Consider the following 27887-nt stretch of genomic DNA (forward strand, 5'->3'; position numbering starts at 1 on the left):
CACTCTGGCTTGTGTGCCAGTAACTCTGACTCTCTGGGCCTCAGTTTCCTCCACTTTAGATTGGGGTTGGTAACAGTATCAGTGCTATTGGTGGCTGCTAATGTTTCCTGGTCCTCACTATGGGCCACGTGGCAGAGTCCCCTAGGCAGGCCCCGTTCTTTCCCCCAGTTGAGACAAGGAAAGTGAGACTCGGAAGAACAAAACGACCTGTCCAAGTCCACACAGCTTGCAAGGATTTGAGCCTAGGCAGTCCTGCCCCCGGCTTACTCTGCTGGCCGGAGAGAGGTTGCCTTCCCCTCCCCAGCCTTCGACCCTGGGCGCCCCCTGGTGGTCAGAGCTGCTCCTGCAGCTCAGCCTCTGTCCAGGTTACTCCCAGGACAGGTGGACCCCTTTGAAGGCCTGAGGAGCAGCAGCTGGGAGCCCACCAGGGCCCCACAGAAGCCAACCAGCCAGGAGGTCAAATCCCAGCTGGCCCACCCCTCCCCCAGCTCTTCGGCCCTTTCTGAAACGAAAGCAGGCCTCGGTGTCCCTTTGCCTCCACGTCTTTGTATCAGAGGACCACCGATCACAGCTTTCTGGCTTTTGTGGCGAATGCTGAACTCGAGGGTTTGCTCCAGGCCAGACCGTTGGGGAGATGGGGGTGCAGAGCCAGAGGGAGGCATCCGTTCGTTAGTAAGAATGACTGAGTAGGCTACCGCTGAGCTGTGCTGCGTTCCTAGGAATGCTGGTGTTGGCTTGTTTGGACACGAATGCCCTTCCCCCAACACCCTGTGAACCCCCACGCGTGCAGCCTAAGGCAGGTGGGCATCAGCTGCTCCACCCTCCTAAAGCTTGATGATCTGAGTCATCGGCAGCCATCTTCCCGTTGTTCCCTCCAGAGTGTCAAATAAAAACAAATCCAGGCTTCGTAAGAGAGACTTTATGCGAGAGGGAGAATGCTCTGGCCATCGGGTCTGTCTGGGGGGAGGCAGAGAGCCTCTCTGCTGCAGAAGGGAGCAAGCAAAGCAAAAAGGAGCCAGCGTGGGAAAGCGGGATGGAAGGTCAGCGAAGGCCTAGCTCTATTCTAGGGATTGCTGGAGGGGCTGACTGGTGATCCAGGCTGAGGACTGAAGTTCAGCGGCCCCAAGGAAGGAGAGACGTGTAACCAAAGTTTGGTTAACAAGCCCTTGGCTCTGACTGACCAATGGAGACACACAGTTCAGGTAATCATTTATGAGTCCACAAAAGGGGATTTGGAGGGTCTGTGTCTGTCCTTGTCATAGGTAAACAAGGACGGGGGGGGGGGGTGGACATCCATGAGTCTTGTCTAAGTCACGTGGAGGAGGTTCATTCTTTGCAACAAGTCATTTTCGCGAACACAAAGGGTGGGGGGTTCCTTTAAGAGCTGCTGTTTTGCAGGAGCACGGGGCTTAGGTAAAAATCCACATTGTCGGGAGTGAGAACAGTGTTCTCATTAGCAGATTGAATCTGAAGATAGCAAAAATGTTCATTGTGTCCACAACGAAATACAGGAGTAAAGAGATCAGGGGCAATAATCTTGGTCCTAATTGTTAAAATCGGGCAGAAGTGAGCATGTTGCCCTGGGAATAGCTAATAGCTAGTGGTGTTGCTCGTAACAAGGCACTGGCTGGACTGTTTGCCGCGGTCTGTGCCCCATTGAGCTCAGAATCCTAGAGCGTCTCCCTGGGAGACCTGGGCCCGGGAGGAAACCTTGTGGTTTTCTGCCAGAAGAGCCACACGCACATGGTCACCAGAACTCTCGTCGCTATGGTCCGGGCTGGCGTCAGGAAAGTCAGCCTCTTCTGTACCAGGCCCCGTGCTGGGCTCTGCACAGATTTTGGGCATGTTCTCCAGGCAGGCATGGGGACAGCAGGAGCGTCCCTGACATTGGTGGCCATTTCTGTGGCTCTTGGCTGGTCATCCCGGGGATGGAAAGCCCCAGGAGACCGGGCCTTGCTGGTTCATGGCTGCGTTCCCAGAACTTGGCAAGGTGTGAGCATACCGAATGAAGGGTGAGCCCTGACAGCAGTGGGGGTGTGGTTAGACCACACGCATCATGGTGAAAGGGGGAATGTTACCGTGAACGAGGCGGGAAAGCCAAGTAGGAGTAGCCTGAATGCCAAGCTAAGAGTTTGGACTTGGTGCTAAAGGTGATGGGGGTGCCTTTGAGGTTTTCCAGCTGAAGAGTGAGCTGATCTAACCTCCGCTTGGGGCCAGAGGTTGTGGTTTCTGTTGGCACCTGTCATGCCCCTCCAGTCTCCTCTGGGACCAGGCTGGGGGTGGCCCAGCGCCCAGTGGAACACTCTTGGGGAACGGGTGGGGGAGGGGCGGGGGCGGGACGGAAACTCCTGCTTGAGTGGGAGCCACTCTGCCAGGGAGGCGGCTGGCTTCCTCTCAGAAGAGCTTAGAGCACCCCCTGCTGCCTGTTCCAGGATGCACGCTGGGGCTTTGCGGGGGGAACAAAATGAAAAGGAAAGCTAGGCCCACATCTCCACTGGCAGGACCTCTGCTCTGACCACGGTCTCCGAAATACTAACTCAACACATGACTCTCATGACTTTACAATGTGGCCAGCATGCTTTCCATCACCAGCTCTTGAAACGAATGTGATTCTTCACGCTCCTGCTTCCTGGGTCTGGGGGTCTCAGCTCCCACTCTGGGGGCCCCAGGAGCCTCCCCCCCCCCCAAACACACACACATGTCACCAGGTTCTGGAGAACTCCAGGTTTGGCCTGTGTCAAGGGCTGAATAGTGTCTCCACCCAAGATCATGTCCTCTTGGAGCCTCAGAAAGTGAAGCTTGTTTGGAAATAAGGTCTTTGCAGGTGTAATTAGTTAGGGAGCTCAAGATGAGATCATCCTGGATTTCCAGTGGGGCCCGAGTCTGATGGCTGGTGTCTATGAGAGGAAGGAGCTCGGGACGTGGGGGAAGAAGGCCACGTGGAGGAGGCCCGAGACTGCAGCGACGGGTGTCAGAGACAAGGAGCCCAGGGTGGCCGGCAGCCACCAGAAGCCACTGTGTGAGGGTCGCCACCAGCATTTTATCCCACTCCCGAGGCCCAGAGCACTCAGTGTGCCATTCACTTGCATGCTTGGACCCACACCCATGCAGGCACACCCATGTGCACAGGCACATACACATGCATGCGTGTGTGCAGTGTACAGAAGAGACGCGAGCTGGTCACAGAGACAGAAGTAGAAGATGTGGAGGGAGCCTGCTGTCACAGTGGTCCTAGCTGGGAGCAGCAGCTGGCCAGCACCGAGGGAGGGGTGTTTAGCACAATGATTAGCACACCCTGGATCCCTAAAGCCCTCCCTGTCTCTCCAGCGTCTGTGTGCAGGGATCCAGCCTGTGGCCTCTGCTCCCACTCCTTCCGCGACCCCAGCTCTGTTTCCTCCTACGGGGGCGAGGCAGCCCCTCATCACAGGGGGCGAAGTTCCCGGGAGCAGATGAGAGATTCTGCCAGGGAGGCAGAGATGGCTTTCCCGCCTCTGGGCCACGGGGGGTCAGAAAGAGACCCACTGATGAGGAGTTCACTTAGGAACCATCCCTCACCAGCGAGGGGCATGTGCGTCTGCGACACGGATCTGGTCAGAAGCTGGAAAAGACGGCAGAGACCCCAGGAGGGTCGTGCAGCGCTCCTCTGTCTCGACTCACACCTGTTCCTCCAGAATCCTTCATCTTCGGTCTCCACAACAGCCTCTTGCCATGAGGCAGCAAGCCGGGAAAGAAGCGTGTGCGCCTGGATCTGCTGGGCCCCTGGTATAGGGTCCGTCGATGCTGCCGGGATGTTCTCTGAATGAACACCTGGAAGATGCACCCATTCGCTGTCATTTTTTTTTTTAATTGAAAAAGAGTTGATGAAGTTCAAGTAACATACAATTGACCGTCTTAAAGCAAACAGTTCAGTAGTGCATTCTGGACACTACCCCTGTCTCTAGGCTCCAAGTGTTTTCATCGGTTCAGAAGAACCCCCGCTACCGGCTAAGTTATCACTTCCTGTTCCTCCCTCCCAACCGCCGGGCAACCACTGATCTGCTTTCTGTCTATGGATTTGTCTATTCTGGACATTCCATATGCATGGAGTCGCATAGGTGGCCTTCTTTCACTGAGTATTGTGTTTTCTTTTTCTTTTTTTTTTTTAATTTTTTTTTTCACGTTTATTTATTTTTGAGACAGAGAGAGACAGAGCATGAACGGGGGAGGGGCAGAGAGAGAGGGAGACACAGAATCTGAAGCAGGCTCCAGGCTCTGAGCCATCAGCCCAGAGCCCGACGCGGGGCTCGAACTCACAGAACGCGAGATCGTGACCTGAGCTGAAGTCGGACGCTTAACCGACTGCGCCACCCAGGCGTCCCGAGTATTGTGTTTTCAAGGTCAGTCCACATCATGGCAGGTATCAGTACATCATTCCTTTCAAAGGCAGAATAATATTCTATTGTGTGTATATACCACAACCCAACTTGTTTGTTTATCGAGAGAGAGAGAGAGAGAGAGAGAGAGAATCCCAAGCAGGCTCCACACCCAGAGCCCAACACAGGGCTCCATCCCATGACTCTGGGATTGTGACCTGAGCCAAAATCAATGAAGAGTTGGGTGCTCAATCGGCTGAGCCACCCAGGCGCCCCCACAATTTTTTAATTCTTCTGTTGATGGACGCTTGGGCTGTTTCCACCTTGTGGCTACTGCAAATAGTTCTGCTATGAACATTCGTCATGAGTGCGTATCTGAGCATCTGTTTCCAGTTCTTTTAGGTGCATACACCTAGGAGTGGAATCACCACACACTAAGCATGTAACTTTTTGAGGAACCGCCCACCGTTTTGCATTTTCCATTCTCACCAGCACATCCTTGCCAATACTTATTATTTTCTGTTCCTGTTGTGTTCTGTTGTGTTGTTATTATAGCCATCCTAGTAGGCATGAAGTGGTATCTCATTGTGGTTTGATTTGCATTTCCCTGATGACTAATGATGTTGAGCATCTTTCCATGTGCGTAACGGCCATTTGTATATCTTCGTTGGAGAAATGTCTATTTCAAGTCCTTTGCTCATTTTTTAAATTGGGTTGTTTGTCTTCCCGTTGTTGGATTGAAAGAGTTCACTCTTCACACAAATTGTGCAGAACAAAAAAACGAAGGCTAGGATTGTCACTTGCCCGAGGTCTTGGGAACCTGGCGACCCCTCAGATCTCCACTTCTGCAGCCCCCTCCCTGCCTCAGTTGCAGTTAGGTTATTTCTTTGGCCGGAGCTGTTGGCTCGTGCTGACCTGTGGACACCTCAGAAAGGCTATTAGGGAAGGAAGAGATGATGCAGAACAAAGGGGGTCCCCTCTTCCTGAGTCCCAGGAATGCCTCTGTCTTGGAAGGGGCTGAATGCTCTGGGAGCTGATTCCCAGGTAGGCTGCTCCAATTGTGTGAGTGTGAGTATGCACATGTGTGTGGCATGTGCCTGTGCGTTCGTGCACGTGCACAGCTGTGCACGCGTCTGCAGTTGACAGAGCTGCCAGGACCCACACCATCTGTGTCCTCTGTGTCCCCTGCTGTGGCACCTGCCAGCCACTACTGGAAGGAGGAAACTGCGGGAAGCATGGCTGGGTGGGGCTGCCACCTGCTGGCCACACTGGGCACTGCAGGTGGACCTCAGGCTAGTGTGGGTGGCTCTGCCTGGTCTCCTGGGTCAGAGGCTCAGGGCAACAGCCAGAAGAAAATAAAGTCCCCCCTGTTGCCCCCGTGCCCTTAGGGCCTCTCTAGGGGGCCTGATAGCCTCCTTAGTACCATGAGCCTCTCTCCAATTCAGTCAAGCCCTCAGAATAAAGTTTTTAAAAACTTAATATAAAATAATAGGAATTCCAAGGAAACTATACTGAAATACAGTTATCAAAATAGTGATTGTAATATATGTCCTTAGTGAAATAAGACCCAGCAGCAGGTCTAACAGCAAATGTAATTTTGAAGACGTGGCCAGCATAGAGGACATTTGTGGAGACCCACAACAATTGAAATGTTTTGTGAAAACACTTGTGATTTCTATGGAAGGCAAAGCCATGGGAACTGCTGATGGCACTGCCTAGATTTGTGGTGGAGGGAAACGCCACGATTTGATTAAAGGTTTGTGACGTTGGAGATGCAGTTTCTCCCACCCGAGCTTGCAAATTCGCTCCATGGATCCCTTGGGGGTCGGGCACCCCAGGGTAAAAGCCCCTGGCCCAAACCCTGCCTGGTGGCCCCAGCTCCTCCTCAGCCCCCTGGCCAGATGCCAAGCAGGTCCCCTCCAAACTCACCCCTTCAGCCTCTGCCACACCATCCAGAGCCTGGCTGCCTCCCTGCTCCCACCCTCTGATCCCCTTGTTCAACACAGTGGCTTCCTGCTCTGATGGCCGACAAAGAACAGAACCAATTTCTGAAATGCTGTCACATGAGGCAGCTCTAGGTCCTCCAGGCAGAGAAGAACCACCCCCCCCGGCCCCCCCGCAACTGATAACGGTCCCTCTTTCCAGGATACAGGCAGGGAGACCTCTGCATCCTGTCACCTGGACATCACTCCATGACCCAAACAGAGGCTTCCAGACCATTTGTCCTTCTGGACCATCTGGGGAGAGATACTGAGTCCTATCCTTAGAATCTTCTCTTTCCTATATTCCAGACATTGTGAAGCCACAAAAGGGGGAAGGGCATTTTTCCTCCCTTCCCGGTGATACTTAATGAACCCCTGCTGCGTGTTGGCCACTGTCCTAGGTGCTGGAACTACAGACAGCAAATGCAGTAGTCCAAGGCCCTTCCTTCCTGGAGTTTTTGTTCTGTGGAGGAAGGCAGGCCAAACAAATAAATTAGTAAAACGAACAGTATGCTCTAGGGTGACCTGTGCTCTTGGGAGTGGGGAATACGAGGTACAGGAGGCAGGGAGTGCGGGGGTCAGCCTCACTGAGCAGGTGGTACTGAGCAGGAGGGAGCCCTGTGCCTGTGTAGGGAAGAGCATCTGGCAGGGGGACAGGCAAAGCAAAGCCCCGAGGAAGGCAGAACAGCAGGGGGGTGAGGGCAGGGAGGCCAAAGGGCCAGGTCCTGCCACCCTACGGGCCGCCGGTCGGACTCTGAGCTGGGAGACACCGAGGGGTTTGGGTGGACGAAGACAGTTGGTGCAGTTGCGCGCGCGGGCTTGGGGCAGGGTGAGGAGTGGGGCCCTGCAGTGGGGAGGCCCCCACCAGGGCGGGGGAAGCGGTCGAGCGCTAGACCAGACCCCATTGGCTGGGTGGGTGGGCACGCAGCGGGAGACGGAGCTGCCAAGCGGACACGGGGAAGGGCATCGGTTTCCTGTGGCTGCGGAAACACATCCCACAAACCGGGTGGCTTAAAACAACAGAAATCTATTTTCCCTCCAAAATCCCCTCCCCGCCACGTCTCATTGCGCAACCGCAACCGTATTTGGAGATGAGGCCTTTAAAGAGGGAAGTGGGCAGAGACCGCATGACAATCCGGGGGCACCTTGAAGACCCGCCTTGCTCAGGGTGAGGAGACAGCCTGCAAAGTATACAGCTCTGCCTCTCGGCCCAGCGTGCACCCGACAGCCTCTGTACCCCCAAAGTTTGCAGGCTGAATGTTTTCCTCCCGAGTCGTACCGCAGCTGTGTGCATCTTCGGTTGGCAAAGTTACCCCTCCCTCTACCTCTCCGTTTTTTTTTCTGCATTTCTGTCCCAGTGGTTCTTTCTAGCTCTTTCATGTGGGTGACTATTTGTTTTTGTTTTATTTTTTTTTTTATGTTTTATTTATTTTTGAGAGAGAGAGAGAGACAGCATGAGCAGGGGAGGGGCAGAGAGAGAGGGAGACACAGAATCTGAAGCAGGTTCTGTGCTGTCAGCACAGGGCCCGACACGGGGCTCGAACCCGCAGACTGCGAGATCATGACCCGAGCTGAAGTTGCACGCTTAATCGACTGAGCGACCCAGGCGCCCGTTTTGTTTTTTTTTTTTTTTAACTGTCTTAACTTCTGTAAGACTAACACTGGAGCACCCCAGTTTTTACAGATACAGATCTCCTTCTGTAGCACAAACAACCCCTTCTGAATTTCTCTGGGTGGAGTTTAGGTGTCTTAATCCTGGGTTCTCTTGAAGGCACGTGCAGGGACAGGAGCTGTATATATCCCAGCAGGGAGTGGTTCTAAATGACGTGACACGTAGCCCTCATCTGTTGGGAGCACACTAAAATAACTCAAGGCAAGAACAGCCCCCTCTCTCCCCCAGCTTTCTCCAAGGTCTTGTTTGATCCTCGGACGTTAACCAAGGCACAGGGGTCCCCCACAACACACTCAGGTCCCTTCTCATCCCGAGGCCTGACATACCGACCCCGGGTTGGGGGGCAGAGCGAAGGTGTGGGTGGCAGCATCCGCCCCATATGCCAATGATGCTGAAGCCTGACAGAGTTCCCCCAATGACTTGGCTCATTAAATGAGGGGCTTCCCAGAGTGGGACAGCCAAGGTGGGGTTGGGGTTCATTCCTACCCATGTCCAGCTTGGGGCTTGGGGCACACCCGCTGGCCAGGTTGGGTGGTGAGGGTGGTGGGGGAACAGAGGTAATTAAGAAAAAAGCCCAGGGGCACCTGGGTGGCTCAGTCAGTTGAATGCTCAGCTCTCGATTTCAGCTCAGGTCATGATCCCAGGGTTGTGGGTTTGAGTCCTGCATCAGGCTCTGCACTGTGTGTGGAACTTGCTTGAGATTCTCTCCATCTCTCTCTTTCCCCCTCTCTCTCTCCCTGTGCCCCTCTACCCTGCTCACTCTGTCTCAAAAAAGGAAGGGGGGGTGCCTGGGTGGCTCAGTCGGTAAAGGGCCCGACTTTGGCTCAGGTCATGACCTCGTGGTTCTGGAGTTCGAGCACCGCATCAGGCTCCGTGCTGACAGCTCAGAGCCTGGAGCCTGCTCCGGATTCTGTGTCTCCCTCTCTTTCTCTGCCCTTCCCCTGCTCATGCTCTCTTTCTCTCTGTCAAAAATAAATAAATGTTAAAAAAAATTTCTTATAAAGCCCAAACCTCTTCTAGAAGAAAAGGAGCTTAGGAAGAAGCGGACTCGGAGGCGTGCAACTCAAAGTGTGGTCCTTGGACCAGCAACATCAGCGGTGTCTCGAATCTTGTTAGAAACCTAGAATCCCAGGCCTTACTCGTGACCTCCCCGATGAAAGTCTGTGGCTTAGCAAGACCTCTGGTGATTCTCAGGCACATCCAAGTTCAAGAAGGCCTGCAGGGACCGGAGGCGCTCACACTCGATGGGGCACCAGGACTCCCGCGGGCCTGTGGGGACACAGGTGGCTGCCCCAGGCAGGTGCGGACTCAGGTGGGAGTGGGGCCCAAGGCTCTGCGTTTCCAAGTCTCCTGAGTGCAGCCTTCCTCCCCACTCCGTCTAGCGTCTGCTCGGAGCCTCAAACCTGGCTGCATGTTGGAGTCACAGGGGGAGAAGGAGGGGGTGGAACCGGACCCGCCTCCACAAGACCCGCCTCAGAGTCCTGGTGGCTGTTTAAGGAAGACTAGTCAGCGCGACTGACCGGTCCCCGATGCCCCAGACAGCAGCTCCGTCCACACCTGCCAGAGAACACAGAGGGGTTGCCTGCTGCCTCAAGGCCCAACCCCCTCCCCGCCGCCCCCCCTGCACAGAAAAGAAAGGGACTCTGGCTGCCTGGCATATGCTTGGCTATTTGAGAACACACAAGCTTTATTCAGCAATAATGGCAGTATTTCATGAGAATGAGCTGGAAACAGCAGGAATGCTGTTGTCTGCACAAAGTCTGACAGCAAAGATTACGGCAACGGGGTTTTGCCCCCGCAGCCCTGGCCCTGCCCCAAACAGAGCCCACTTACTCCAGGCTCCTGCGCGGCTGTGCTGGGGCCTCACTGCGGCCTCTCTCTACACCTGCACCTGCCCTCTCCTCGTGCTCTCCCTCCGCGGGCCACTGCCCAGCCCCCTCGGGCTGCCTCCAGTCCTGCCTCCTCCTTCCCAAGGCCACGCAAGAACACCGTCTCCCACAGTGAACCCACGTCCCCACCGGCGTGCTCCTCCTTTGCTGTGAGGCCTCTTCCTCACTGGATGAAGGTGCTATTTTGAAAGCACTTTGCACTCACCAAGCGTTAGCCCTGCCCGCACCCAACCCAACAGCAAGCAGGCAGGAAACGGGCCCCGGGAGCCACAGGGACAGTGCACAAAGGGAGGGCCCGGGCCGAGGAGCTGTGGGGCCCAAATGGAAAAAGTCAGATGTCATTTTGGTTCGAATTCAGGACCCAGAGAACATAACTGATACAGAGGAAATCATCTGAGACGCCTGCGTGACGCATGGTGTGTGTGTGTGTGTGTGTGTGTGTGTGTGTGTGCACGCACGCGCTTGTCTCCGTACATACGACCTTTTGTGACGTAGCCTTCACCATTGGTGACCATCCACCTGGTTCTCTGACCTGGGCAGGGCCATCTGGGGGAGGGAAGCCCGAACCGCAGACGGACGGCCAAAGTGCCTACATGGGAAGGATGGGTGAGGGGCAGCCAGGCACGCCTGGGAGAGAGGAGGGACCCCATCGAGTGTTGGGGGTCCTGCTTGGGGATCTTCAAAGGCAAGGGGGTGGGGTGGGGCTGACTGAGAGGGGCTTACAGCAGAGGCTGGACTGTACAGATGGGCTGATGGCAGGGGTGTGGGGCTGAGGTGGGGGGGGCTCGTGGCGGCAGCTGGAATTACAGATGGATGGCCAGCAGGGTGGACAGCCCCGCGCACATGAACCCCTCTCCTCGGTGGCACGCGCCACCCTGTCTGAAGCGCCCAGCGGGCAGTCAGTTAGCGCTGAGACGGGACTGGGGGCTGCTCACACAGTGTAAGTTTTGACGGATTTGTAGAGGGGCGGCAGGAGCCCGTGGTTCTCGCGGACAACTTCCAGGTACTCAGATGGAGTCTCCAGCAGGAAGGGCCCACAGCACATCTGGCAGCAGCACCTGACCCCAGCGGGCGGCTCCGGGTTCTTGTCAGACATGGGGGAAAAGTCAAAATCAGCCACCTATGGTGAACAAAACCCCATGGGTCAATCACCCGCCTGCCGGACCCCCTTCAGGTGGCCTTATGAGCTCAGCTGCCTGGAGACACACAGTGCTTTCCCTGTGCCTTTGGCTTTTCTGCTCTCTGGGCCTCCCCGTGGTGGCTGCCCTCTCCCTTACCAGGGGCACAGCTGCTAGGCAAGGGGTGAGCACGGGAGTTAAGTCACATGGGAAAGAGCCAACTCAATTTGGCCCAGTCGGTGAGCGCCTCTTGGGCACATCCTCCCCAGCCCCAGGACCTCACTCTGACATCCAGACCCCCTCTGGGTCCCGTTCTCCAGTCGGAGCCTGGTGACCCGGCCTCCACCCCCCTGAATACCCACCTCCACCATGTCCTTCTGATGAGCAGCATTCCGCAAGGTCATGTACATGATGAAGGCCAGCATCATGGTGATAAGTGTGGCGCACGGGAAAGCAAAGACAGCCGGCTGGATGCCTGGGAGTGAGAGAGGATGAGGTCATGGGTCTGGGGAGTTGGTGGAGAAGGCTCGCTCTCAGACCACAATGGGGCATAGGACAGTCAAACCCCACAGGAGCTATCTTTTCCTTATGTACATGCATTGAGAATCTCATCTAGGATTCTACAAAAACCAAGTTGGGGTGTGTGAGGGCGTTAAAATATGTCCACATGGGGCACCAGGGTGGCTCAATCCGTTAAGCATCCAACTCTTCATTTTGGCTCAGGTCATGATCCCATGGTTCCTGAGTTCGAGCCCTATATAGAGCTCTGTGCTGACAGGGCGGAGCCTGCTCGGGATTCTTTCTCCTTCTCTTCCTGCCCATCCCCCACTCACACACGCATGTGCACACACATGTGCTCTCTCAAAATAAGTAAATAAACTCTGGGTGGGCGCCTGCGTGGCTCAGTCGGTTAAGCGTCCGACTTCGGCTCAGGTCATGATCTCACGGTTTGTGAGTTCGAGCCCCATGTCAGGCTCTGTGCTGACAGCTCAGAGCCTGGAGCCTGCTTTAGATTCTATGTCTCCCTCTCTTTGCCCCTCCCATGCTCATGCTCTGTCTCTCAATAATAAATACGCGTTAAAAAATTTTTTTAATAAATAAAAAATAAATAAACTTTATTTTTTTTTAAGTTTATTTATTTCGAGAGAGACAGAGACAGCGTGAGTTGGGGAGGAGCAGAAAGAGACAGAAAATCCCAAGCAGGTTCTGTGCTGCCAACGCAGAGCCTGACGCGGGGCTCGAACCCACAAAGCCGTGAGATCGTGACCTGAGCTGAAACCAAGAGCCTGATGCTTAATCAACTGAGCCACTCAGGTGCCCCAATAAATAAACTTTAAAAAATAAAAATAACACATGTCCACATATTACTTGACAGTCACTTTCAAGAGGTGTACCCTGAGTGTGGGCTGGACTCAATGGCTTGCTCCTATCGAACAGCACAGGACAGGAATGACGACTTCCCAGTCCAGGCCATAAAAGACATGGAAGCCTTGCTCTCCATGCCTCCTTGCTCTCTTGGGTGATGTGCACTGGGGATGGGAAGCCTTGCTGTGAGGACACCCAAGCAGCCTCATGACCTGTTGCTTTCTCCCCTCCACCAGCCCTGGGCTCACTCACTGACCCTCCTGTCAGGAAACTGCATGGGGGAGCAGGGACAACCCAGGGTCTGCAGTTAGGCGGTCCTGGGTTCGAACCCCAGCTCTGAGCAAGCTCTCTGACGCTAACACTGACCCATGAGGCTGCTTCGGGGATGCCACGAGGTGAGGGGCATGAATGTGTCAGGTGCACGGCAGGTGATCAGCAAGTATGGGTTCCCCTCACTCCTCCCCGACCCTGCCCCTTGGTATAGATGCCACAGTAAGACATGAGGCTGTGCTTTTCAAGAAAAGGCAGCACTGATTACCCAGAATGCTATCTTCTCTGCACAATTCAGGGGAAGCCCAGGCACTCCGTGCCCAGGAGATCTGGGGGAGGCAGGGCCCAAGACCTCTGACGATGGCCACAGGTCACAGAGTCTCTCCACAAGGCCAGCCAGGGCCCAGAGTGGAGCACGGCATCTGCCCAATGGCTCAGACAGGGACTGGGGAGACTGGAGGGGACAGTGGCAGCATCCGGGGCACTTGCCGGGCTGACCGTGGGGGCAAGTGCGGCTGGCAAGGTTTTTTGTGTACCCTAGAGGCTGGGACCTGGGTGGGCACCTGAAAGACCCTTCCTCAGGGTTCTGGCATCCACTTTCTCCTGTCTGTAAGGAAGTGCTTTTCTGGGGTCACGGAAGAGCCCCCCTGGAAAAGAAGGGTAGAACTTCACGCCGCCATCGGCCAATCCTGTGACTATAAGCCGGTGGCCGGGCCTGATATGACTCGGAGAAGAGCATTCGTTGCAGGGGAGACGGCCAGGGATCCTTACAAATGACAGGAACCTTTGTGAGTAGCTTCTGCTCCCCGGGAGACCCACAACATCCTGAGGGTCTGCAGCTACCGCTGGGGACGCTGGTTTTAATGGTGGCAACAGCGGCAGGATCGGGGAGATGGCGGAGGAGGGAGGCTCGTGATCGTGGTGGCGTATTTAGGGGAGCAGCATTCATGATGGGGACAGCGTGGCATTGGTAACATGTGGGAAGGACACGGTGGCGGGAGTGATGGAGGCAAGAGAGAGCCAAAGCCGGGTTGATGCTGGGCAGCATGGATCAATGGCACGTGGTCCAGACGGTGGGCATCCCAACTGGTGTGGGGGAGGGGAGGGCACTGCCGGCAGCAGCGAGGGTGGTGGTGGTCGAACCGCAGGGTGCTCTGGCCCTGGTCGTCTGGGGGAGGTACAGGCACGGGCCAGGAGGTTCAGCGATGACTGTCACGTTGGTGGGTCAGCTGGAGGGAGCATACTGGTGGCAGTGACAGGCTTGACTGTGTGTTGCGGCCTGTGTGGCACGGGAGCAGAGGACGAGGGGTCACTTACTGGAAGGCCACACCTGGATCCTGTGGTACTGATGCGTCTTGCTGATGACATTCTCGGCCCGGATGCTGAAGCAGTAGTCCCCGGGATCCCTGAAGGTGTGGGTCAGGTTGTAAGCCGTGCTGGCCACGGATACCGGGTGGCATTCCCCTTCTTCCAGCGGGAGGCACTCGGGCTTGAGACGCCAGCACACAGTCAGGGGAGGGCTGCGGGGAAATGGGGGTGTCTTTTCAGAAATGGCTCCGCAAAGGGGCGCCTGGGTGGCTCAGTCGACTTTTGGTTCGCGTTCAGGTCATGATCTCGTGGTTCGTGGGTTCGAGCCCCACGTCGGGCTCTGCGCTGACAGTGCGGAGCCCGCTCGGGATTCTCTCTCTCTCTCCCTCTCTCTCTTTCTCTTCCCCACCCCCCAAAATAAATAAAATAAAAACTTAAAAATATGGCTCAGCAAGGAATGGGAGCACAGACCAAGTCTGAGAAAGGCCAGGTAGCCGTGAACTTCGGTGTACTTTTCAGGACAGAACACCCAGCTGTCCTCTAGGTGGTCCTTCCTTTTTACACCTTCCAGACAAGGGAACATAAGGGAACCTGTACATCTTATGTACAGGTACAGAAGATGGTCCCAGAGCCCAAGAGGATGCCAGGCTTAGTGAAGCAAACGGGGCAGGCTGGTAAAACACCCCCACGCCCCCTCAACCATCACATCTGCCAAGCCCAAGTAGCTCCCACCCCATTCTTCAAGTACCAAGCCCCTGCCCCCAAAGCTCCCGGAAAGCTCCAAAGACCAACTCCAGCCCCATGGCGCATCTTCCTCGTTCCTTGGTCACTTTGCTTGCTCCCCATCTAGACCTGCTTCCCGCCGTCATGTCCCTGGGTTAAGGGACAAGGGTCCTCAGAGGGCTGGCCCCCGGCCGCTGACCTCCACAGCTCCGTCCACCCTTGTGCAGAGAACATGTCCAGCTTCTCTGTCGCTTACTACAAACTCGGCCCGAGGCTGTTCTTGCTGATGGCCAGGCCAGTTCCTTCCCCGGGACGGTCTGTTTTCCGGGGCCATGGAAGCAGACCGAAGCCACATACAGAGGGCTTTTCACACGGCTGCTTCCACACCTGCCTTTGCCTCAACACCCACACTGCAGACAGCTCTAAAGGGCCCATGCTCCCTCCCCGGGACCTTGGGTGTGGAGCCCTGCCCGCAGCTCCCCCATGGCTGCAGGGCAAGGTGGCATAAGCCTTCCCCGGCCCCTAAACCTGGGGCCCCTCAGGAGATGGAGCAGGCTCAGGGTCACCCACGGGAGAGTATGGGCAGGGCAATGCGTCACCCGCTGTCCACCATGGGGTTCACTCACCTCCCCAGGAAGTTCAAGGTCACTGTCATCTTTTGGAAGGTCTGAATTAGGGTGGGCCCCAAGACCTGGATGCCTCGAAGGGTTTCTGAAAGGCAGAGAGGGGCCCCGTTAGACCCGGAGACTGAGGACAGCTGTCTCAGCGCTCCCACAGCTCGGGGCTGTGTGACCACCGCCTTGTCCTCCCCCAGGCTCTCCCTTCCAAGGGCAGGTGGGAGGTCTGTCCCGGGCGTTCTTGGGTCCTGCCTCCCCAACAGCAGCAGGTTCCAGAGCCTACTCAGAGTAAGGACACTGGAGGAAGCAGGCGGAGCTCTGGGAACCAGGACCAAGGGCTGGCTCGGTGTAAGTGCCCCTCCCCCATCGCCTGGGTACCGTGGGGAAAGCACCGGGCCCATTAGCCTGCCCGGCAGCACACGGAGAAATCTGCCACAGGGGCCCAAGCGCCCCCTCTTGCCAGAGTCAGGGAGAGGCAGGTTGGGGTCTGGTGGCCACGTGACCTCCTCTGTGGCCTTCAGTGCCCTCTTCGAAGCGGGGATGATGACAGGCCATGCAGAGGGGATGCCAGGGGAACAAGAACAGGGGGTGCGCAACCAAGCCCAATCCGGGGCCCGACCAGAGCCCCTCTGATCTGCACCTGATCCAACCTTGGAAGGAGTGGTACCCAGGGCTGCCCAAGGGGCCACGTGCTCAACCTGCACCAGCCCCCAGGGACCCACCCTGCAGCTTCAGGGAGGCAGAGAAGTCTCCTGTCTTCTGCACGATGCCCTTCCCGGCATCCTGCGTTGCCTGTTCCCACTCTGCCACCACCTTGAGCTTCACAGTGAAGGTCCCAATGATCGAGTAGTTGTAGTAGACCACTGCGTCTTCAGTCACCATCTGGGTGCTGTAAGGTGGCAGGAGGGAGACAACGGAAGTGACTCACGTGACCTCTCAGAGTCGGGGGTGTCTGTGGGGTGACAAGCTCAGCCCCCAATGCCTTGTGAGAAAACCACTGGTCATCACAGCAGCAGCCCCCAGAGCCACCAGGACGCAAGGTCAGCTGTGCTTGGGTCAAGTGGCTGCCTGTCATCCTCGTGCTTGTAAGTGACAGGTAGGAGAACTCCCAGCAACAAGTGCCTGTCACCTGCCAGGAAGTGCTCTGCCCCCTTCAGCCAGGAATCTAAAAGAGGCCCTGCATTAGAGACAAGGACAATCCTGGGAGGGAAAAAATATGAACTTTGGAGTTAAGACATATTTGGCTTTAAATCTCAATTCTAGATGTCTTATGTATAGAACTGTAAGCCTTACTTTTCTCATTGTAATAGAGAATCATACCTCCATATAAAGTATATAAATTCCTGCAATTACCTGAATTACTTCAAAAGGAAGTCTAATAACAATAAAGAAAATCTTTGTGTTGATTTCTCAATGCTCTTTATATATGAAGTTTAACAAACCTTTACCTATTTTCCAAATATTTTCTCTCAGTTTAACCTTGTCTTTTGGTTTGATTTACTTCCTTCATACTCAGATATTAAATCTAGTGATGCCAAATCTTGCATTTTTTTCCTTTATAGTGTCTGCCTGTTTTTATTCTTACAAAATGCTTTCCCCACTGCCAGGTCATCCAATTGCAGGCGATCATCTACATTTCAATCTAGTCCTGGCTCATTATGTGTACTTTGTAATCTATCTGGAATTGCTCTTGTTAAGGATCAGATTGTTTTTCTTCTAAATAGTTAACCCACTGTCCTAGTACCATTTATTAAATAAGTAATATGTCTTTACTCACTGGCTAGAAATACCACTGTTATCATATACTAGATGTGCATTTAAACTTCGATTTGTGTCTGTCTTTTCCATTCTGTTCTACTGAACACACTTTTGTGCTTTGTAGTTTTTAAAATACGTTTATGTATTTCTAGTTCTTCTCCCCAACCCCATTCATCATTATGCTGCTTTGATGATCTTTTTTTTCCTTCTGACAATATTCAGAAATTCTCTCTGAGAAAGTCTTTTTGAGGTTCTAGGTATAATCTGTGGTTTTATCCACATAAATCCTACAATTTTAGGCTAAGTTCATTCTCTCAGCTTTTACAGTTTATAACTATTGTGAAAGATTTTTCCCATTGCCATCATATGGAAAGGCTATGATTTTTGTTTTGTAAGCACCCATATTAGTAAAATCTCTTTTTAGTTCTAAGATTTTTTTAGTTGGGTCTCTTGTGTTTTCTAGGCCATCTGTGTGTGATGTTTTTGTCTCTTGCTTTACAATATTTATATCTCATTTCTTTTTCTTGTTTTATTTCATTGGCTAGTAAGAATGTTCAAATATAGTAACAATAGTAAATAAAGCATTTAATATTAAAAGAAATGCCCCTAATTAATATAGATGCTGTCCCCTGGTTTGAGACAGATGTTCTAGATGTCCTTTATGTTCTAAAACCACATTATGTTTATAACCATATATGTTTTTATATACATACACACGTATATATACATTTGTGTATACGGATATATGTACGTGTGTGTATATGTGTGTATTTACGTGCCAAATTTAGATGCACTGTAGAAGCTTTGTCACATTCCAGAAATTATACTTATTGGAATATTTATTGGATTTGCATCAAGCTTACAGGATAACTGGAAGGAAATGGGCATCTTTACAATATTAAGATTCAGCATCCTGGTCCTGGACATGATGTACATACGCATCTACTCAAATCTGTGATACCTCTTGGCACTCTATTGTTTTCTTCACACGGGATCTTGCCCATTTCCAGGTAAGTGTGTTCCTGTGTTTGTTTTATGAACTATTTTTGCTATAATTAGGAGGAGTCCCCACTTTGCTCTCTAATTTATTACTGTATATAAGAAAGCATGCTGGGCCTCTAAGTCTCGTGGGGGTGAGGAGTGGTGCGTGAGAAAGATTACTAAGCCTTCAATGAACTTGGAAAATTGGTCTGTTTCTCTGCCAGACTGAGAAATATCATAAGGAATGCCAAGAAGTGAAAGGCGGAAAAATATGGGATAGAGTGGGAAGGACCATCAGCCTGGGACTTGACGGGACCTAAGTGGAGTGAGGGGTCTCCACGGGGCACTCACCCTCACATGAGCTCAGGGTATCTGGGGGCTGGCTGCTGAAGCTGCTGGAGCTCAGTGCTTGACCCACTTCCTGACCTGCCTCCTCCAGCCTGGCTTGTTTGGAGAGGAGAAGTCAGGAGAAATGAAGCTATAACACCCGAGTTCTAACACATGGGTATAATCTCACATGCCATCACCCAGGTACGTCCTTCCGGAGTCAAATGGAGAAAAATTCTACTCTGACCTTTCTTAAAAGGCTGTCTGGGGGCACCAATGACCTCCTCTACTAGGTTGCAGGCAGGTCCTGTGACTAACTCACCACTGGTCCCCACACACCCTGAGCTTGATACAGAGCAGGTGTTGAAGGAATGTTTGGAGAGAGAGAGAGAATGGGCAGGTGAAGGTCAGAGAGTACAGAGCACTCTGCATGGGACAATGGGGCCACCACCCATAGGCCAAAGCTTGGGGGCATCAAGAGGGAAGAGCATACCCATCTCCGAAGTCCCAGTTGTAGAGAAATGAGGCAGTCTTGAAGAAGTTGCTCGGGTCATGGAGGAGGAAGGAAACTTTAAGGACTGTCTTGGTGAGGTAAGAGCTGGGCCAGGGCAGGGAGGTGTTCTGGGAGACAACGAGGTTCCCCACGAGGAGCTCTGGGAGAGAGACCGAAGGTGGGTGAGTCCACCAAGGGAAGGGGAAGGCGGAGCCAGGGAGTGACCTCACATGCTAACTGGCAGGACAGCCTCTCCCCGCCCTGCCCTTCTGGCTGTCAGGGCTGGGTGGTGGCGGGAGAGGACGCTGCGGGTCCCTGAACACAGAGGCACACGCCCCCCACATCATTGCCTCTGCTGCACGGACACTGGTGCAGACTCATGGCACGCATCACATGCTCGGTGTTGCTCCTGCACCCCTTTCGCCAGGATCCTGAACTTTCTTAGCACAAAAGATGCCCAGGACCAGAAGGAAATGCATAGGCTTTGAAAGAAGTTTTTGAGAGATATTTCAAATTATTAGAGTCTAGAAAAAAAATGAGCATGTCTACTGATCGGCTCTGTACCCAGTGTGCTGTGCTGGGCTGGGTAAGGACCACCGTTCTGTGTCTCCGTCTGTAAAAAAAAAAAAATTTAGGTACTCATTTTTTTTCAACCCAAAAGCAGAAAGTAAGGCGTGCCTAATAAAGCTCATGTGGCAAATGCAGAAAAGTAGAATGAAAACAAAAGAGACTGCCTATCATTAGGGCACCTGGGTGGCTCAGTTGGTTAAGTCTCCGACTTTGGCTTAGGTCATGATCTCACATTTTGTGAGTTCAGTTGAGCCCCACGTTGGGCCGTGATCTCACAGTTCGTGAGACAATCAAGCCTCACATTGGGATCTCTGCTGTCAGTGCAGAGCCTGCTTCGGATCCTGTCTCCATCTCTCTCTGTCCCTCCCCCGCTGGTGCAAGCTCTCTCTCTCTCTCTCTCTCTCTCTCTCTCTCTCTCTCTCTCTCAAAAATATAAACATTTAAGTAAAAAATAAAAAAAGAAACTGCCTATCATTCAAACACAACTATTGTTGACGTTTTGAAGAACTGCAAAGCATTTGTGCCTACGTTAATAGCTGGGGTATTACGTACACATGCATATATTAAACAGTTGATCAAATTGGCTATAGAAGTTTGCGCTTTGCTTTTTAAAATCTAATACCCACGAGTATTCCCCAGAACATTATCAGCTGTTTGGAAAGATCATTGTTATTCGTTATATAAATTATATCCATATACTTAGCTAGTTCCCTTACGGCTGTATGCTTAGTCTGGCTAATGTTTTCTTCCATTATTAGATATTACACACACCCTTGCCAGGAACATTTTTGTGCACAAAGCATTACCCAAATGGAAATGCATTTCCTGAAGACAAATATACTCCAAGAGAGCAGGGCCTTTTTGGAAGGAGAGAGCAGTGGTGGGATAGGAAGGTGGGAGGAATGAGAACGGACAGACCAAAAGCTGAAATAGTGCATAACCATTGATACATACGAATCAGCTGCTCTCCAGAGGGCTGTGTTAATGTATATACCCCTAGGAGCAACATATGCTTTCAGTGTCCCTTGCAGCACAACCCTGCCAGCAGTGGGTATTGCCATTTTCTGATCCTCTGTTAACAAACACAGAAGGGACCATGAGTCTACTTTGGGTTTACATGATTACTGACCAGGCTGGATGTTTTCCTCTGCCCCAAATTTGAAGGCAAAGTAGCAAACAGAAAAGGTCCTCACCTGTGATGGGGAGGACGAGGAGGCTCCTCGCCACGGGCTGGCACATCCAGCAGTCGGCAGCGGTGACCCAGACGGAGACAGGGAAGTCCCCGGGCACGTTCCCCACGGCGCGGATGGTGGAGCTGAAAGCCTCGTCAGTCTTCCCCGTGAGCAGCAGCGGGGTATGGATCCAGTGGAAGCGGTAGACGCGGGTGTTGGAGGGCAGGACCAGGCTGCCGTTTTCGTTGGCCACCAGGCTGGCTGTGATGGTCACCTCCGCCCCTGTGGTGGCAGGGCCATCGGTGGTGAGGCGGAGTTCATACAGCCCTGGAAGCCCAGAGACAAAGACTATTTCAGGAGAGGTGTGACAATGAACCCCACTGTCCCTGTCTGGGCTGGCTTTTATTATCCTATTCTACAAGTGGAGAAACTGAGGCCCAGGCAGCTCAAGTGACTTGCCCAAGGGTCATATGGCTAGTTCTTTGTCAAGCTGGGATTCAAACCCAGGCCCAACTGACTCCATATATTTTCTTTTTATGGCAGCCAAGCAGGGCCTTCCAGAACACAGGCCTGACCCGGCCAGACTTATTTCTCAGCTGTGAAAATAGCCAATGTATGTCACAGGAGGGATTAGCTGCCAAAAAATGCCCTCTATTACCTGGTCTTTTGGACCAGACTACATGTCAAACAAAACTCCAATCTGAAACACAAAGCTGAGTCTGGACTCTGTAAGAGTCCTAACGCCTAGTGACAGAACAAGCCTTGGGACAAAGGTCCACTTTGATTCGAGCCAAGCCCTCTTCCATCGTGGTCGGTTTCTGAATCTGTAAAGGAAGAGGTTCTAGATCCGCACTGGCCACGCGTGGCTGTCTGAGTTTTGACTAAAGTGAAACAAAAGTTAAAGCTCACGTTCTCAGTCACGGTAGCCTCATTTCAAGCGCTCAACAGCCATGTGTGGCTAAGGGTCGCCATATTGGCACAGATACAGAATATCTTCATTAGCACAGATGGTCTGACCGGACTGCATTGTTCCAAGCGACCTCTGGGATTTCTGCTGGGGCCAACGCAGCAACTGTGTGACACGAGCAGTTGACTCCTTGGGGGACTTGAAATGAAATCCTGAGGACGCAGCTCTTACGGGGAACCTGGGAATTAGTCTTGCAGGATCCCAGCAGAGAACAGGGCCTTGAGCATATGGGACAGAGGTTGGGTAAGAGGACTTTTAAGTAACACTCCCTTCCCAACTACCACATTGAAGGGAAGACTGCTTGTAAACTGAAAATAGAGAAAATTAAAAATTAAAAAATTTTATTAAAAATTAAAATAATTGGGGTACCTGGGTGGCCTAGTCAGTTAAGCATCCGACTCTTGGTTTCAGCTCAGGCCATGATCTCACAGTTCATGAGTTCAAGCCCTGCATCAGGCTCTGTGCTGACAGCGTGGACCCTGCTTGGGATTCTTTCTCTTCCTCTCTCTCTCTCTCTGCCCCTCCCCTACTCTCTCTCTCAAAATAAATAAATAAACTTAAAAAATTAAAATAACCAGTAACAATCACTGTTACCAAATTTGGGCATGTCCTACTTAAAAAAAAATTATGCTCGTACTTTGGAATTACATGTTCCATTGTTTCCAATTCTGTATCATGGGCATTTACCAAATTTGGGCATGTCCTACTTAAAAAAAAATTATGCTCGTACTTTGGAATTACATGTTCCATTGTTTCCAATTCTGTATCATGGGCATTTTCCTAAGTCATTCTTTGATTGCTTTACATAGCTGCACGACATTTTGTCATACAAACAGGTAAGATTTTTAAAATAAGGTTTCTTTCCGTCATAAAAGTAATACATACATACGTGTAAAGAATAGTAGACATGTCCCATTATCCTACCTCCTAAGGACAACAGTTACAACCATACTGCTGTCCTCATGTCTGTTTTTCATGCACAGGAGTTTTTAAATATTTTTAAATTTATTAAAAAAATTTTTTTTAGTTTATTTATTTGAGAGAGACAGCTTGAGCAGGGGAGGGGCAGAGAAAGAGGGAGAGAGAGAATCCCAAGCAGGTTCCACACGTTAGCACAGAGCCTGATGTGGGACTCGAACATGCGGGGCTCAAACTCTTAAAATCGTGAGATCATGACCTGAGCCAAAACTGAGAGTCGGATGCTTAACTGACGAGCCACCCAGGTGCCCCTAGAAGTTTTTAATTTATTTTAATTGAGACATATTCACACTCTGCACACAATTTTGAATTATTTTCTCATGTGTCATGTCCGTGGTTGCACTAATGTGAATTTCACTATTGGCATGAGAATCCGTCAAGCAGGTGTATCTTTTTTTTTTTTTTCAAGTAAACTCAACCCCCAGCATAGGGCTCGGACTCATGAGATCAAGAGTCTCATGCCCTACTGACTGAGCCAGCCAGGAGCCCCAAGCCAGTATAGTTTGATTCACAGAACCCTTCCCTCTTGTCAATAGCATTACTGCTGTGTCTTAGTGACTATTTTCCTGTCATTTGTAAATTTCCTCTGTAGGTGAGATTTCTGAAGGGCTCCAGGTTCAAGAGCGTCCAGCCTACGACAGCATACGCCTCACCAGAAGAAGTGATGCAGAAGGAAGGCTGGAGGGGCTGCAAGGCTCACTCTGCTCATTTATTTCACTCACTCCCACCCGCCTTCCTGGCCTCACGCATCTGCTCTCCTGGCTTTAAGCACCTCCTAAAAGAAACCAAGTAACAGACCTACTTTCTGGGCTCCAGACCTGCACTGAGCAAAAGAGTAGCTACTAGCCACAGGTAATTAAGTTTAAATTAATTTGATTACTTTAAACTAACCAATACTAAAAATTCAGTTCCTCGGTTGCACTAGCCACATTTCAAGTGCTTCATAGCCAGAGGTGGTTAATAGCTACTCTTCTGGACAGCACGGATGTAGAATATTTCCTTCATCACAATGTTCCGTTGGAAGGTGCTGGCTCTAGACCCTCTGGAGTTCTCCCCTCCCCATTTTCTGCCATTGCTCTCTGTTGGGCCTGGAGGGACCAGCTGTCCCAGGAATCTACCCTAGGCCCTTGTTACTACCCCTTCCAGCCAGGCACATTTGCTTCCCCTTCATCACTACTAGCACTGCTGAAGGCCAGCATTACTGGCTTCATCCTTGGCCCTGGCCCTCGGCCTCCAGTCCTTCCCCATCTCAGCATCATCCCTCCCACCCCCACCAACAACCTTCCTCCACGATAATGTGTTCATGGACCAGCTTCAGTGTGGAGTCCAAATTCACATCTTGGCACATCCATGCTGGGGCCGGCCACTTTAACTCTTACAGCTTCTCCCCCATGTTCTGTCCTTCCTAGCTTCAGGGTCTTTGCACATGCTGTCCTCACTGCCCTTCTCCACCTACATGTCAGGGGATATAACCTCTTCCAGGAAGCCTTCCCTCAACCCCTCACCCCCTCAGTGCTCTCTGAACAGCTTGAGCACTCGGTGGTCCCAACCCTGAGTTGGCATGAAGGTTTCTTTGTCTCCTTTGGCAGGGGCACCACAAGCTCGAGGGTAGGGGTTGTCCTCATCTCCCCATGTGCCTAACAAAGTGCTTGGCACATAGTAGGTGTTCAACACTGCTGCTGACCGTGGCACCCGGAGAGAAGAGTGTGGCCGAGGGACCAGCCCACCTAGCAGTGCCCCAGGAGAACATTCACCCAGGTGGTACTGACTGAGCCCCTTGCCTTGTGCCCCACAAGTGCTGGGAAGGACCCAGAAGTACAGGACACCCTTCCTGCCCTCAGGGAGCTCACAAGAGACCTGCCAGACTCAGCAAATCTGGGACAAGAGCGAGTGTGAGTCCTCAGTGGCATCCCATTTGCCTTGTGGCCGCGCTACCTGCCCCCACCAGGGACTCCTGCTCCAGCCTTTCCCCTCGTCCATGTCACATATTCCCTGTTCTGAATCCCCTTCCCCAGAGCCATATTTTGGATTGTACACTCATTTGGACTGGCACTGAAAACGGGACCTGTGGTGTCTTAATCCCAAAGAGTTCCAGATGCTATGGCAGTAATTCCCGCAAGAAAATACAGTGTGTATTTTACACTGAGCGAAAGGAGTGCATTGAGGTCCCCGTGGAACTACCTGGAGTCACCAAGCAGATCCGTACCCACCACCCCCTCCCCTGGGCTGAGTTCTATTCTCCCTCCCTTTGGCTGCCAGGCTTCACAGAGACCATCTCCTCCCTTCTCCCTCTTGCTCCAGCCCCCATCCCCCCACCCCAGGCGAGGAGTGTGGGCCAGAGCGAGGCTGGCAGGTGGCAGGGACATTCGGCTGCATGCTAATGGCCATCCAGCATCTGCAACGAGACTGGAGACAGGCGCATGTCAGCGCTACGCAGATCCGTTGCCAGGGGAATAGAACTCACTAGAGAGCAGACTGGCTGGGAGGAGGGATGGGTGGGGGCGGGGAAGGGCTGTGGCTACAGACACTGGCCCAGCTCCTAAGAGCCCCCACACCTGTCCAGACACAAGGAGGCTCCAAGGACATTTTTTCTCAAGCTTTTTTTTTTTTTTTTTTTTTTTTTTTTTTTTTTTTTTTTTTTTTTTAAAGCAGATGTTTCACACCCCTGGTGATGCTGCTCCTCTCTGTCAGGGCTCTCGGAAGGGCGCAGGGTATCCAAGTGGACCATGAAGGCTGTGCCACTTGTGGCTGATGGAACCAAGCCCGAGTCCTATCGTCCTCCCCATCTAAACCCATCTTTTCAGGTTGGGGAGCCCAGGCGACATGGCCTTGGAGTACAGAACAGCTAAGGGAGGGGCTGAGGGGGCTCCACGGGTGCACTGAGTGACCCAGAGCTGAAAGGGTCAAAGCACAAAGCGAAGTGGCCACTGCCAGGAAGCCTGACCCACAGAAGCAACACTCACTCACTAGCAGGTCCCCAGGGCTTCCACTTGGAGCGCATTTTCCCTGACGACACAGCATGTGGGAACCTGGAACGTTCTAGAAAATGGCTACATCAGTTCTTTCACATTGCCCATGTAGGTAGCCTCAAACACTTCCCAGGGTACGTCTGAAATCTGAACATAACCTGGAATTAACGAATGATCCAGGACAAGGACTCTGGCCTACGCCTCTCGTGTGGGAGGCACCTGGTGTGGGCTGACCCAGACCCCAGGAAGAATGGAAAGGGCTTCCAAGTCTCTCTGCTTTTCCTGTGGGAGAAGGTATGCTCCCCAACCTCATTCCCGGCTCTCTGGCTCACATCACGAATAGGCCAGGCTGGAAACCACACATGATCTCCAAAAAATTAATTTACTTTTTTTTTTTTTTAGAATTTTGGCCACCATTGATCACTTCTGGACACACGTAAACCCAATGGACAGGAGACCCCGTCTCTCTGTGAATTTCCAGGAGGGAAGCAGGTAATCCTGACCAAACATAATTCCCACAAAATTCTATTTTCATCCCTAAGATGCAGGTTTTTATTTTACCTTGGGGCTTTTCTTTCACAATTTTGATTAAATCTCTTCCTCTTTACCATTATGGGGGGGGGTGCGTAATGAAAAAATGTTGGATATTTAACACAAGCACATCCCCAGAGCTGTCCACACCCCACCTGTCCCCCAACAACTCTCCAATCCGGGTCCTTTTGCTGTCACCAAAATGTGGTAGAAAGGTTAATGCTGGCCTTCCGGCGGTGGGGTTGGGGGGAGCACCCAGCAGAACCTGTCAGCTTGGGGTCCATTTTGGAAACCATTCCAAAGACGAAATGGCAGACTGGCCTCTTGGACTCTAAAATCGCAACCTCGCCAAAGTCTTCCTCGAGCGGGGATGGGGGGGGGGTACCTCTCCAGATAAGGCGACATTTAAAGGCGCTGCTCTGGGGCAACCTGCCCGCGCTCCCTGGGGGGCTGTGGCGTGATGACCGACCCGCACATTCCCGGTGTCCCCGCATCGTCCTCCTCACCGCTCCTCCCCCCCCCCCCCCCCCAGCGGCTGCGAGGTCCCCAGCCATCCCCCCGGATGCACCGGCCACCGCGCGCGGTTCCCAGGGCAGGGGCGATCCGGAGGTGGCAGCGGGAACCGAGGAGCACGGGGAGACCCCACGAGTGCCGGGACAACGTCTGGGGAAAAGGATGAAGGGAGTGATGAGAGGCCTTCGAGGGGCCGGCTGGCCACGCTCTCCTCCGCAGCGCGCTGCGGGGGTCTCCCGGGAGGAAGGAGGTGCGCGCAGAGCGCACGGCGCCACCTCCGCGGCCGCGGCTGGCGGTTGGAGCGCCCGCCGGAGACCGCTCCGAGGCCCAGCGGAGGGCGCGGCGCCTTACCTGCGGCCACCCCAGCCGGGGCCAAGGGCAGGAGGCAGGCGAGCCAGAGGACGCGGCTGAGGCGCGGCCAGAGGGCCGGGGCCATGGCTGCGCCGGGAGCGGCAGGAGCGCCGAGGGGACGCGGCATGCTCGGCGGCGGCCGCTCCTCGGGGCGCGCGGGGCGGGCTGCGCGAGGAGATGCGGACGCGGCGCTCGCTCGTCCTCGCCTCGCGACGCTGTGTCGCTGCGCGCCGCCGCCGCCCACAGCCAGCCGCGCCGACCCCGGCCCGCGTCAGCCGCGCCGCGCCCCCTCCCCGCGTCCCTCCCTCCTCTCGCCGCACCCCCTTCGGTCCGCACGAGCCCCCGCCTCCCCGAGTCCGCGCTCCTGTCGCCTGCGCCGCCTCCCCCTCCCCTCCCCTCTTCTCCCTCTACTCCTCTCCTCCCCACGATCCTCCCCACGATCCTCCCCTCCTCTCAGCGCCCCGCGTCCGCGCCCGCCGGCTCTGACTCAGCGTCCCCTGAGGCGCGCGCACCGCTGCAAAGCCGCGCGCAGGCCCCTTTCGGTTCTTCTCCAGGTGCCATTTTCCCTCTTGACGCACACGATTTGGAGATGCGGCTCCTCGTTCACTTGGAGCTCTCACTGTGTGCCAGGCGCTGGGAGAAGGGCCTGCAAACGCCTCATATCCTCCCGGAGAGAGGGGCTCAGGTGCCCACCCTGAGACATGACGTTCCTCTCTGTGCTTGCTGTAAAATGGGCTCGTGCTCACACCAGGGCCCTAGCTGTCACCGAGGGCCTTGTGACACTCAGAGAACTGCAAGGAGGAGTGACCAGGCCCCTCCTTGGACACGCCTTGGCCTAGGCAGGCGCTTCCACCTGCCTTAACAGAGCGGAACATGTCTTTTCTTCTGGAAGGTGGCTCTGCCTGTCGGGCCTTCAAGACTGGACGCTGGTTACCAGGATCTCTGTCTCAGCTCTGCCTTTGCTTTCCTCTGTACTTGGGC

General features: G+C 53.4%; 1 protein-coding gene across 3 annotated transcripts; it reads right to left on the reverse strand.

Moving 5' to 3' along the window:
• Positions 1–9663: 9663 nt before the first annotated feature.
• TMEM130 (transmembrane protein 130) lies at positions 9664–27035 on the reverse strand. 3 transcript variants are annotated; one of them, XM_047837455.1, is made up of 8 exons: positions 26907–27035; positions 20619–20924; positions 18856–19015; positions 16019–16185; positions 15306–15390; positions 13966–14168; positions 11376–11488; positions 9664–10979 (listed from the first exon to the last, which is right to left on the reverse strand). In XM_047837455.1, exons 1-8 carry the CDS (start codon positions 27031–27033, stop codon positions 10827–10829), a joined length of 1314 nt encoding a protein of 437 aa, XP_047693411.1. In that variant the 5' UTR covers positions 27034–27035; the 3' UTR covers positions 9664–10826. The 3 variants fall into 3 exon arrangements, with proteins under 3 accessions (XP_047693411.1, XP_047693410.1, XP_047693412.1); XM_047837454.1 differs by having other exon boundaries at positions 9664–11015; XM_047837456.1 differs by lacking the exon at positions 18856–19015 and adding an exon at positions 20380–20497 and having other exon boundaries at positions 9664–11015.
• Positions 27036–27887: the final 852 nt, after the last annotated feature.

This window comes from Prionailurus viverrinus, chromosome E3, assembly GCF_022837055.1.
Source record: "Prionailurus viverrinus isolate Anna chromosome E3, UM_Priviv_1.0, whole genome shotgun sequence".
In the NCBI taxonomy this organism is placed as follows: Eukaryota; Metazoa; Chordata; class Mammalia; order Carnivora; family Felidae; genus Prionailurus; species Prionailurus viverrinus.

Bases quoted from the DNA above. Each gene is read 5' to 3' on its own strand.
- TMEM130 (XM_047837454.1), bottom strand. From the start codon at position 27,033: ATGCCGCGTCCCCTCGGCGCTCCTGCCGCTCCCGGCGCAGCCATGGCC. The intron at 20,925-26,906 runs GTAAGGCGCCGC...CTGGGCTTCCAG, and splicing joins CCCGGCTGGGGTGGCCGCAG to GGCTGTATGAACTCCGCCTC. The intron at 14,169-15,305 runs GTGAGTGAACCC...ATTTCCCCGCAG, and splicing joins ACCTTGAACTTCCTGGGGAG to CCCTCCCCTGACTGTGTGCT.